This window comes from Trichogramma pretiosum, unplaced genomic scaffold (genome assembly GCF_000599845.2).
Source record: "Trichogramma pretiosum strain Unisexual culture from Peru unplaced genomic scaffold, Tpre_2.0 scaffold153, whole genome shotgun sequence".
Classification (NCBI taxonomy): Eukaryota; Metazoa; Arthropoda; class Insecta; order Hymenoptera; family Trichogrammatidae; genus Trichogramma; species Trichogramma pretiosum.
Window position 1 is genome coordinate 92430 of NW_019641670.1, and position 11801 is coordinate 104230.

An 11801-nucleotide genomic window follows, 5' to 3' on the forward strand; every position below is an offset into this window, starting at 1 on the left:
CGTCAGACACAAGCGACTCCTATCACGAGAATCCAGCCCGTTCACAGATCGTAGATTATTTTTACAACGTATGCTTATTTTTCTTCTTTCCACAAATCTATCGATGAAGTGATCGGGATATGAATTCTTACGCAAGATGTCACGAACCACACGTAAATTACCTGCGTGAAATCTTTTATCTGAGAGCATTAAAGCTCTGTCTACCAGATTGTACACCGTGTTAATTTTAAGATTTTTCGGGTGGTTAGAATTAAAACTCACTGTTCATTGTGACGCTATATCTTTTCTGTACCAGTTGGTGACAATACGTGATCCAATCCTAATGAATTGCACGTCTAAGAAGTTCAGATGATTATCGGTTTCAACTTCATGTGTGAACTTGATATGTGTATTTTGTTTATTAAAGATCTTCAAAATGGTATCAACATGATTGATGTGTACACATGCGAAACCATCGTCGACATATCTGTACGAAAACAACGGAACGATGCCAAATTCATCTTTCAGTCTTCTCCAGCACTCCGACTCCAAATCAGCAAGAACCAAATCAGCGTAGAAAGGACTGATGTTAGATCCCATCGGAGAGCCGGCGATCTGCTTGTAATACTTTCCATTAAACGAAAAATACACATTGTTAAACAAGAACTTCGTACACTCTATGACCTCCGCAAAGGGTATCTTTGAATTTTTACAAATCTCATTGTATCTGCGGTCTAAGCTTGATAAAACGTCCTCCAACATAACATTGGTGAACAAAGATACAACATCCATAGAAATAAAAATGTAATTAGGTGGTACTTCAATATTCTTGATTTTTTCAATTAACTCAAAGCTATTATTGATGTGAGACGGAGGATTGCTGAAACACGATTTTAAGTTTTTGTACAAGACAGAAGCTAAAAAACTAGTAGGGCTATTAATTGTAGAGATAATCGGTCTAAAAGCCAAAGATGGTTTGTGTATTTTAGGCAAGCCGTAACACTTAGCCAGTGTGGTGTTTGTCTGAGTGAGAGCTCTGTTTTTATATTTATATTCCAAAAATTCATTGTCGTTCAAGTGTCGTAGAAAACCGTAAACGTTAGCCTGCAATTCTTCCAAGGGATTCCGTGATACTCTGCGGTATGTTTTTGGATCACTAAGCATTTCTTTCATGATTCTGATGTACTCCGACTTTTGCAAGCAAACGGTTACATTTCCTTTATCAGAGTTTGTAAAGAAAATGTCAGGATGATTTTTTAGAAATAGTCTAGCAGATTTTACTTTTCCTTGAGTCGCAATTACTGTCTCGTCAATGCGCTCATATTTATTGCGATGGTATTTGATAGAAGATGCAATTTTTTCCCTTATTTTTTCCTTGATGTTGGAATCCAAATCAACCCTACTCAAGCCAAATTCTACATTCTTTACAACGCTGACTATGTCCGATTCCGACATTTTGCTGTTGGTAACAGAAAACTTCGGGCCGAGAGATACCAACTCGATCACATCTTCTGGTACTCTCACACTAGTCAGATTGACAAAATCTTTCTTGTACGAAATGTTTTCGTGTCTGGCAGTCGGGACACATTGCACACGAGTAAGATGGTTGAATTTTTTCTTATATTGACGTTCTAGAGAAGACGAGATTTTGCGAGCAACGAGATTAGATCGATCTTATTGCCTAAACCGATTGACTAGCGAATGCTAGATTATTATTTTTGTACATTAAGATACGGCAAATCGTGAACACGATGAAGCAACTTAATCATACTGGCCATAGATCAGAAATTGGCCCCAGGAAGTCACCATCATTTTTCCATTCCATCTCAGAGGATTATGGCGTTACTGAACATAGAGATTAGAGATGCCTTCTTTCATCGCAATTTTTTATGGAGAAAAATGGGATATCTCATACGAGACATAAAGTCTACCAACATTCCCGATGAGACCAGAGTCGATTTCTTTTATCGATCTAATCTCGTTGCTCGCAAAATCTCGTCTTCTCTAGAACGTCAATATAAGAAAAAATTCAACCATCTTACTCGTGTGCAATGTGTCCCGACTGCCAGACACGGAAACATTTCGTACAAGAAAGATTTTGTCAATCTGACTAGTGTGAGAGTACCAGAAGATGTGATCGAGTTGGTATCTCTCGGCCCGAAGTTTTCTGTTACCAACAGCAAAATGTCGGAATCGGACATAGTCAGTGTTGTAAAGAATGTAGAATTTGGCTTGAGTAGGGTTGATTTGGATTCCAACATCAAGGAAACAATAAGGGAAAAAATTGCATCTTCTATCAAATACCATCGCAATAAATATGAGCGCATTGACGAGACAGTAATTGCGACTCAAGAAAAAGTAAAATCTGCTAGACTATTTCTAAAAAATCATCCTGACATTTTCTTTACAAACTCTGATAAAGGAAATGTAACCGTTTGCTTGCAAAAGTCGGAGTACATCAGAATCATGAAAGAAATGCTTAGTGATCCAAAAACATACCGCAGAGTATCACGGAATCCCTTGGAAGAATTGCAGGCTAACGTTTACGGTTTTCTACGACACTTGAACGACAATGAATTTTTGGAATATAAATATAAAAACAGAGCTCTCACTCAGACAAACACCACACTGGCTAAGTGTTACGGCTTGCCTAAAATACACAAACCATCTTTGGCTTTTAGACCGATTATCTCTACAATTAATAGCCCTACTAGTTTTTTAGCTTCTGTCTTGTACAAAAACTTAAAATCGTGTTTCAGCAATCCTCCGTCTCACATCAATAATAGCTTTGAGTTAATTGAAAAAATCAAGAATATTGAAGTACCACCTAATTACATTTTTATTTCTATGGATGTTGTATCTTTGTTCACCAATGTTATGTTGGAGGACGTTTTATCAAGCTTAGACCGCAGATACAATGAGATTTGTAAAAATTCAAAGATACCCTTTGCGGAGGTCATAGAGTGTACGAAGTTCTTGTTTAACAATGTGTATTTTTCGTTTAATGGAAAGTATTACAAGCAGATCGCCGGCTCTCCGATGGGATCTAACATCAGTCCTTTCTACGCTGATTTGGTTCTTGCTGATTTGGAGTCGGAGTGCTGGAGAAGACTGAAAGATGAATTTGGCATCGTTCCGTTGTTTTCGTACAGATATGTCGACGATGGTTTCGCATGTGTACACATCAATCATGTTGATACCATTTTGAAGATCTTTAATAAACAAAATACACATATCAAGTTCACACATGAAGTTGAAACCGATAATCATCTGAACTTCTTAGACGTGCAATTCATTAGGATTGGATCACGTATTGTCACCAACTGGTACAGAAAAGATATAGCGTCACAATGAACAGTGAGTTTTAATTCTAACCACCCGAAAAATCTTAAAATTAACACGGTGTACAATCTGGTAGACAGAGCTTTAATGCTCTCAGATAAAAGATTTCACGCAGGTAATTTACGTGTGGTTCGTGACATCTTGCGTAAGAATTCATATCCCGATCACTTCATCGATAGATTTGTGGAAAGAAGAAAAATAAGCATACGTTGTAAAAATAATCTACGATCTGTGAACGGGCTGGATTCTCGTGATAGGAGTCGCTTGTGTCTGACGTTACCATACAATCAGCACTTCGTCAGGCACACATCGCTCTTACTAAAGAAATACGGCATCAAAATCATTCCATCGATAAATAATAAGCTTAACGACATCATTGTATTAGGAAAAGACAATACGAAAAAGCTGGACCGTGTAAACTCGGTATATAAATTTGAATGCAAGTCATGCGATGCAACATATGTAGGTGAAACTAAGAGAGCACTGAAGAAACGTATCAGTGAACACAAAAACAACAAAGATCCGAAATCAGTAGTGAGACTGCACTCATTGGAACATGCACATGAGTTTGATTTCAAGAACGTCAGCATTCTACATACTGAAAATAATTGGTTTAAAAGGCTCATCGCAGAAATGTTTTACATCAAAAACAACGTCTCTGCTATTAACAAAAGAGAAGATACACGAGGTTTGAGCGTAGCGTATCGTGGCCTATTTTTGTAAATATGTTTATATACGGTCAATTTTGAATATAAGTCTTGATATTGTTAATTTAGTTTTAGTATTACATCGACTCGCAACATGGTATGTACTCGTTAATAAGAAAGTGATTGTAAAAGTGTTGTATATTTATGTCTAAACTTGTTTGTTATAGCCTGAAGAGGTCTAGAATCATGCTAGACGAAACGTTGCAAAATAAAATTTGACGATCGACAAATTTCTTGTCGAATGACACACAAAAAAGTGTTGTCCCTTATTGCCTAAACCGATTGACTAGCGAATGCTAGATTATTATTTTTGTACCATCAGTTTGTGCCAGTAATTACATTACGTTGAAAAATCTGGGTTTTTTCAACTAACTTATCATTACTTTTGAGTTTAGTAGTTACCATCATAATGCCGAAGGCGAGTACTTCACAGAAGAAAAAAACCAACCGCAAATTGAAATTTGACGTCAACGAATTCAATAATCGACCTCTGACGGTGGCTAGACTGATAGCGTATTTTAAGGTCGAATACAGCGAAAACGGGGAAATACCTGTACCTTCGTATATGACCACTGCCAAATTACACAAAGTACATAGCACGTGGCTAAAGAATTGTGACCTGATAAAGGATAAACCGACGAGGACCCCGGCCAGCTTGAATAAAATCGATATTGTACAGATAGCTCACAAGTTTTCGCGAATGCGATTACGGTATTTGGAGCCGTATTGCGTCTCATCCGGCTTCATATTCGCCGTTATGCTGTATAACTAGTAAGTAAATTCTGAAACAATCTGGATCCGTCACCTACTAATTCGATATTCGTATTTACAGTCGCAGTAATCATAGGTTGTTGTACCAGAAGGCCGAGACCTGCGTTCCTTTTAACGTCTTGGAGGCGTGCGATCTCATACTTCAGCGTATCTTCCTTCAAGAACCGAACGAGTCCCAGCGTAATAAGTACGACAAGGGGAAGACATTGAGTGCTCCGGACCGATTACCAACGTCGAATGAAATGAAGGCAATAATCGGGCGATTTAACGGAAAACGGTTTAGGAAGGAATTACGATTCCTGTTAAACCACAGGGAAATATATTTAAAACCGTACACGCACCGGCACACGTTAACTCTGCTGCGATTTTGGTTTTGTCGACTTGAGTAAGTACCAATACCATTCTCATTCGGAGTCGTGCAAATAAAGTTAGATTTTCTTACTTACAGATTACGTTCCTGCGATCTACCAGTGAACATACCGTATGAGGCGTTCATATATGGAACCCGCGAATTTTCCGAAGCATATCTGCAAACTTTGCAGATCACCAATGAAGACAATGAATTAAATCGGAATCTGCAAGCTTTCGCCGCTGGTTACATCGACGCGGTCGAAGATTTGGTAGATCCAAAAATGTCGCCGGAAGTACCTTTGAAGCCACTCGTCGGACCTATCCCTGCCATCGATCCGTCTTCAATTGATGCCGAAATTGTACAGGATATTGCTGATGTTACGGCGAAAGCGCGGCCGAAATTGGTCGCGGCCGTACCCGCGGAATGTCCAATAGAGGGGGATCAGAGAGCCATACACAAAATCATCGAGTAAGTTGATATCGGTGTTTACGTAAGCATAAGTAAACCGTCTGACGATATAATTTTAATTCACGCGTTTCAGTAAAGAGGGAAAAACAATCGCCACTTTCGTGATTACGGTTGAAGGAACGAGTGAACCCGACGCACGTAAGGTCGTACTCAACAACATAGTCAAGGCCAATGAAACGACCGAAGAATACATTAATTTTGTGGACTCGGTCGCCCCACCGATCGATCAGTCATTACCCGATTTTACGATTGGCGACGATGAAGCAGAATCCGATGATACCGTAATCTCCAATACGGGTTACAGAGATACCTTCGAAATAACGAAAGCCGATGAGAGCAACGAGGATACGGACGTGGTTGGCCCTGGGACTGAAACAGATGACACTGCATTGGATTCCAGTTGCGAGCCGGTCGTGCCCGATGATACTGAGAGCGGCACCGTTGTCGAAATTACCAAAGGACGTAAACGGCGGAAAATCCCAAAATCCAAACACTTCACGCGAGTCAAATCGCACAAGCCGAACGCGCCCAAGTGTCGTGGTGGTCGTAGGACTGTTAAATTACCGGAAAAATACGATTTGTTACTCTTATCCAGAAAAAATCTACCTACGGTGCCTTATATGTATACGGGATTAACGAATTCGAGAGCGATAGTTACGTATCCTACAACACGCGGTTTGCGCGAAGATAACGTGGCGTTGGGGGATTTGAGGGCATTCGACTTTGGAGATTACGTACAATACTTGGATTCGGGCAGCGAAAACAATTACAAATGCATGTTACATTATTATAGTATTTTATTGAGAGACAGAAGGGTTCTTGTACGAGCTTAGAAAGCGGAAAGAAACGAATCTAATTAAGAGGCACAGTTTCCGTCAATTGTGACTTGATTGTTACTTTATTTACCAAATAAAAACATATTAAGATCAAATGATTGTTTTATTTTTATAACACCTGTAATTTATTAATCTCCGGAATAAGAACGCTAAAACAAAGGCGCAGCCTGCGAATTTCATCGCTACGGGAAAACCAACTTTGCACTGGCCAGGGACTTGTACGAATTTTTGCGAGTGACCTATTTTACATTGGTAAGTACCGAAACACGATCTCTACCCCGCGATCCCACAGCCAACGGGACTAAGCCTAATGACCGGAACTGATGGCCGGCCAGATCGCGTTTCCGTAAATGCTATAACGCATTATCTAAAATCAAGGAAACAGGGAAGGATCAGCAGGATGACCGACAGGATAATAAAAATTTATATTCAAGACATGTATTATTTCTTTTTAATAAAATTGCGTTTATTAACGAACAAATATAATGAAAATCGCTAGGCGATTAAACACTTAATCTTTATACCAGTACCACTTTGTCAGCATAATGACGTTTAATATCCTAATAATGCGTAATATTCATTTTTGTATACTTTGGTAAATACTTTAATAGTTAAAAAATCTATTATTACTAAAATCTTTGATTAACATTAATAAGATAAAAAGGTTGTGGTAATTACTTAATCTAAGTACATGTGCTTTAAAACCTACAAACGCTCTTATTCTAAAAAATGAACATTACTGGAGGAACAACGATTACAAATACATAAATCTTTATAACAGTACCACTTTGTCAGCAAAATTACGTTTAATATCTTGATTATACGTAATATTATATTTTTCTTACATTGGTAATTGCTTTTACAGTTTATCAATCTACTATTACTAAAATCTTTGATCAACATCGATAAAGTTGAAAGGGTATGGAAATGACTTAATCTAAATACATACGGTTTAAAACCTGCAAACGCCCTTATTCTAAAAAATAAACGGTAGTCGTTGAACGACGATTACGACGTTCAACGACCTCTGGCCTATTACGACCTCGAACTTATACCTGCGTTTGAAATAATCCAAAGGTTTAAATAATTTCCATAATGGGTAGATCAGAAGTTGTTTCGACCTTGGAAATATTGGTGCGCAGAGACAGAGGTTTAAAGTGATACATGAGTCAAAGAGAAAAAGCGATCCGTATTGACTTGTTTATAATAATGCCAGAATGATGACAACTAGAGTACGTACTTCAACTCCAAATTAACCCAATAGTCCCGTATAGTAAGGATTGTTTCACACTTTTGATAAATGCGTGCTTTGGAAAATGCATGGAAAACTAGCATGAAAGAATTCATGTCGTATAATAACTCACAAGTGCATACTTAAATACCTAAAATAACCCAAGAGTGGTTTGTTCCATCCAAAATAACCCTTAGTTTGATTCTTTCGTCCGAAATAAACCTGGAACTGATACCTGCGTTTGAAATAATCCAAGGGTTTTAATAATTTCCATGTTGGGTCGGCCATCATCAGAAGTTGTTTCGGCCTTGGAAATATTGGTGCGCAGCAACGGAGGTTTAAAGTGTTAATACATGAGTCAAAGAGAAAAAGCGATCCGTATTGTCTTGTTTATAATAATGGCAGAATGATGACAACTAGAGTACGTACTTCAACTCCAAATTAACCCAATAGTCCCGTATAGTAAGGATTGTTTCAAACTTTTGATAAATGTTCTTGATAAATGGTCCTTGTAACAAGTTCAGCTAATTACAATGTGAATTCATTTTTTAGTTTGTACATATTTGAGGATTTTTATATTGTAGGAATAACATACAAAAGTTTGTGGAATATTTAGTTACATGTTAGATTAATGTCTTTTTAAAATAATTCTCTACGTACGACAAGTTTTATAAGGTCCGTACGGCAATGTTGAAGTACAATTCTTAGATGCTAAATACAGTTGGATTTAACAAGAAGTTGACAAGATAAGAAAAGAAACAACGAAAAAAATTTTCTATTTAGGCATTTATGTTAAGCACTACGGCTCCTCGCCGTCTTGCTTCTTCCTCTCTGGCTGACCTGGTTTCTTCCCTGTTTCTGACGAATTCGGCTAACCAGGCGTTGTCTTGGTTTGCGGGAGGCTGGCTAGGTGTGGGTGGACCCGCTTCTTTCGGGAGGTGGTTTTGTGGTCGTCCACGGCCGTGCAGACGTTGACGGTTCTTTCGGGCCCGGCGCTTTTCTGCCTTATTTCGACGTACCCGGGGCTCAGCATGAAAATGGGGCGCGTTCAAGTTCGGCCAGTCATCTTCTTGCTGAGGCCTCTGCCTTTGGTGGGCCACCTCTCCTCCTTGCCGTGGTGGCATTGGGTTGATGTTGTTTTCTGCTTGGTTATTACCTTTGTCTGTCATTTTTCTTATAGACTATTTAACATAATAATGGTTATAGTGACAAGTATATATATAAAAAAATTTCTATTTTTGAGTTAGTTCTATCTACGGAGAGAGATGAGGTTAATTGTTAAGTTGAATTAGTGAATGAGGTAGATATGCTATTAGAGTTTTTAGTAGTTTTTTAAATTTCGGCAATTTTTGTTGATGAGCAAGTGAGTTTAACCCATTAACGCGCAAAAGTGCAATTTTGTGCATGAATTTTCCGTTGTAAAAAAATTATAGATAAAGTCAAAATATTTTCTTGAAAATCCATACCCAGGGGTTTTTTGGTATGCTCATTCAGTATCCAGTGTTATTTTTGCGATAAATAAACATTATCATCGTTTATTTTGCCATTAAAAACAAAAAACGTGATTTTTTGACTCAAAATTTTTTTTCAAAGTCGATTTTCTACCTTGCCTTGCCTTCGGAGGGTTCCCATAATACCAGAAATCGTGCACTTTTTCTCTGAACCTTCGAAAAATGCGCTGCCGCGATTTTTATCTTGCCCCTATATTTCTAAAATGGCGAATTTATACCGAGCAGCGATATGAAAATTGCCTTATTTTTTATTTGTAAATTATTGACTTCATAAAAGAAAGTCATACAATCAAAAGTGTTCAAATTTGTTCAAAGAATACATGTGAATTTTTTTTAGAATTTTTTAATAATTTTTTCAGAATTTTTCAGATTTTTTTTGGAACATTTTGGATTTTTTTGACAGGCCGGGAAATGGTCGTATTTTGCAAAATTTTCAAAGTCATCTGAAAAATTCTGAAAAAATTCGCACGTATTCTCTAAACGATTTCAAATAAGTTTTCACACTCCAAATTGTACTTTTGAGTTCATATTTAGCGCATGTAAAATAGGTTCTGAGTAAAAAATGAGTGAATTTTTATACCGCTGATCAGTATAAATTCGCCATTTTAGAAATATAGGGGCAAGATAAAAATCGCGGCAGCGCATTTTTCGAAGGTTCAGAGAAAAAGTGCACGATTTCTGGTGTTATGGGAACCCTCCGAAGGCAAGGCAAGGTAGAAAATCGACTTTGAAAAAAAATTTTGAGTCAAAAAATCACGTTTTTTGTTTTTAATGGCAAAATAAACGATGATAATGTTTATTTATCGCAAAAATAACACCGGATACTGAATGAGCATACCAAAAAACCCCTGGGTATCGATTTTCAAGAAAATATTTTGACTTTATCTATAATTTTTTTACAACGGAAAATTCATGCACAAAATTGCACTTTTGCGCGTTAATGGGTTAAATGACGGTATTAATTTATGAATAATTCGTTGTTATTAAATGACATTATTTCGACATATGCTAAGGGAAGGGAAAAAGGGTTGGACGTTGCTTCTTCTTCTTTTGCTCGTCTTCTTCTTGTCTCTTGTACCCGTGCGTTCCGATTATTCCCTTTCTTCTTCCATCTGGTGTTGTTCACCTTCTGTGCCATCTTCTCTTCTTCTTTGGAGGATCTCGTACTTATTTTGCTTATGCAGATGATATATTATGTATAATCCTAAACCGCAAACGAGGATTAATATCCAAGCCCCTGTGATGGCTGAGTAGGTAGTGTACTTGTGTAATACGTCTGTTTGGTCAATCTGTATCAATTGTTCGTAGCGTCTTTGGATCTCCTTGAAAGCCATTTCGGTGTCCTCGCTTTGTTGTTCATGCGGGAGTGTCGGCATTACGTAATCGATTTTCTTTGGCAGTTCTGGGTCAATAAAACTGACGTTTAGCCTCAAGTTTGGAAGATAAAAGAATTGTATGGATTCACCAATTCCTTGTTGTGACGTGATGGTGATATGTTTATATTTAGCTTGACATTTAGGCTTAAGTTGCAAGATCCCAACTCCTTGTAGTGTCACATAGCCTTTTTGGTCCTCACAGCTGATAAGTAGACTGTGTTCGTCTTTGAGCGAGTATAACCATCCGTTTATCGTGTCTAGATGTATCCACGTGTCTCGATTCTCGAATGTTATCATTAGGTTGCATTCAGAAAGGTTGGCAAGGCTAGGTTTGTGCAGAAGCATGTACTCACAGTCTGCCACAGTACTCGCTTCTATCATGAGGTGTTTTCTTGGACATATTTTTCTATGATGGTCTTGCTTACAGTCCTGTAAGTCATCTACGTTGAGAAAGCTGTAACATTGAGCGTGCTCGTTAACCGCGATGTATTTGGATCTCGGTTTGACACTTGCAGATATTTTAGCGTCATGTAATCTCTGGGCTATGGGTACGGAGTGCATTCGGTATAAGTACGTAGGATTTTTCTCCAACAGAGGAATTCTTACCTTCACGACTATCTTTCGATCTTTGTAGCCTAGATTTATGTCGGCTATGTTGGTCAACTTTTCGATTCTGGCTTTGTCAATCGGTAGGGGAAATTCAATCTCCCCATTGTGATCTTCTATCTGTCTGATTACCTTATGTAGCTGTGTGGGGTTGATGAGTTCTGGATGTAATAAGTTGACTCTTGCATATGAAATTATTGCAAAAATGTTGTTTAACGTATCGTCGAACAGATTTATCATTGACTCAACTTCGTTCAAGACCATGTTTACGTCTGCTGTGTATGACCAACGGTACCAGTCGCTTGTTAGGGAGTATAAGTCCTTTGCTGTCTCGTTCAGTTTTATGAGGGCTCGCTGGATGTCCATCCTCTCACCATTGATTCGGTGTTCTAGATTATTTAGTTTATTGTGTACTAGGTGAGCATCGTCTTTGGCAATTTTTGCCAGATCTAGCTGTTTTTGAGTCAGCTCCTTAATTTGTGCGTTGTATCTTTCCCCGTCTTCTTTGCTCAGGGTGCCAAACAGGTATTTACTTACAGACCCGATGAAACCTAAAGGCACTGCACGTTTCCGAATGTTGCGCAGTTCGTCAACTGGTGGGAGTGGTTCTACATACTTGAGC

At 38.2% G+C, this 11801-nt stretch overlaps 2 protein-coding genes across 2 annotated transcripts; one reads left to right on the plus strand and one right to left on the minus strand.

The window, feature by feature from the left end:
• Nucleotides 1–264: 264 nt before the first annotated feature.
• Nucleotides 265–1434, minus strand: LOC111694001. The gene has a single exon (XM_023460431.1). The coding sequence runs from the start codon at nucleotides 1432–1434 to the stop codon at nucleotides 265–267; it is 1170 nt and encodes a 389-aa protein (XP_023316199.1).
• Nucleotides 1435–1815: 381 nt separating this feature from the next.
• On the plus strand, nucleotides 1816–3333 carry LOC106648099. Its single transcript, XM_023460432.1, has one exon. The coding sequence runs from the start codon at nucleotides 1816–1818 to the stop codon at nucleotides 3331–3333; it is 1518 nt and encodes a 505-aa protein (XP_023316200.1).
• The last annotated feature ends 8468 nt before the right edge of the window (nucleotides 3334–11801 follow it).

Bases quoted from the DNA above. Each gene is read 5' to 3' on its own strand.
- LOC111694001 (XM_023460431.1), bottom strand. From the start codon at position 1,434: ATGTCGGAATCGGACATAGTCAGCGTTGTAAAGAATGTAGAATTTGGC.
- LOC106648099 (XM_023460432.1), top strand. From the start codon at position 1,816: ATGGCGTTACTGAACATAGAGATTAGAGATGCCTTCTTTCATCGCAAT.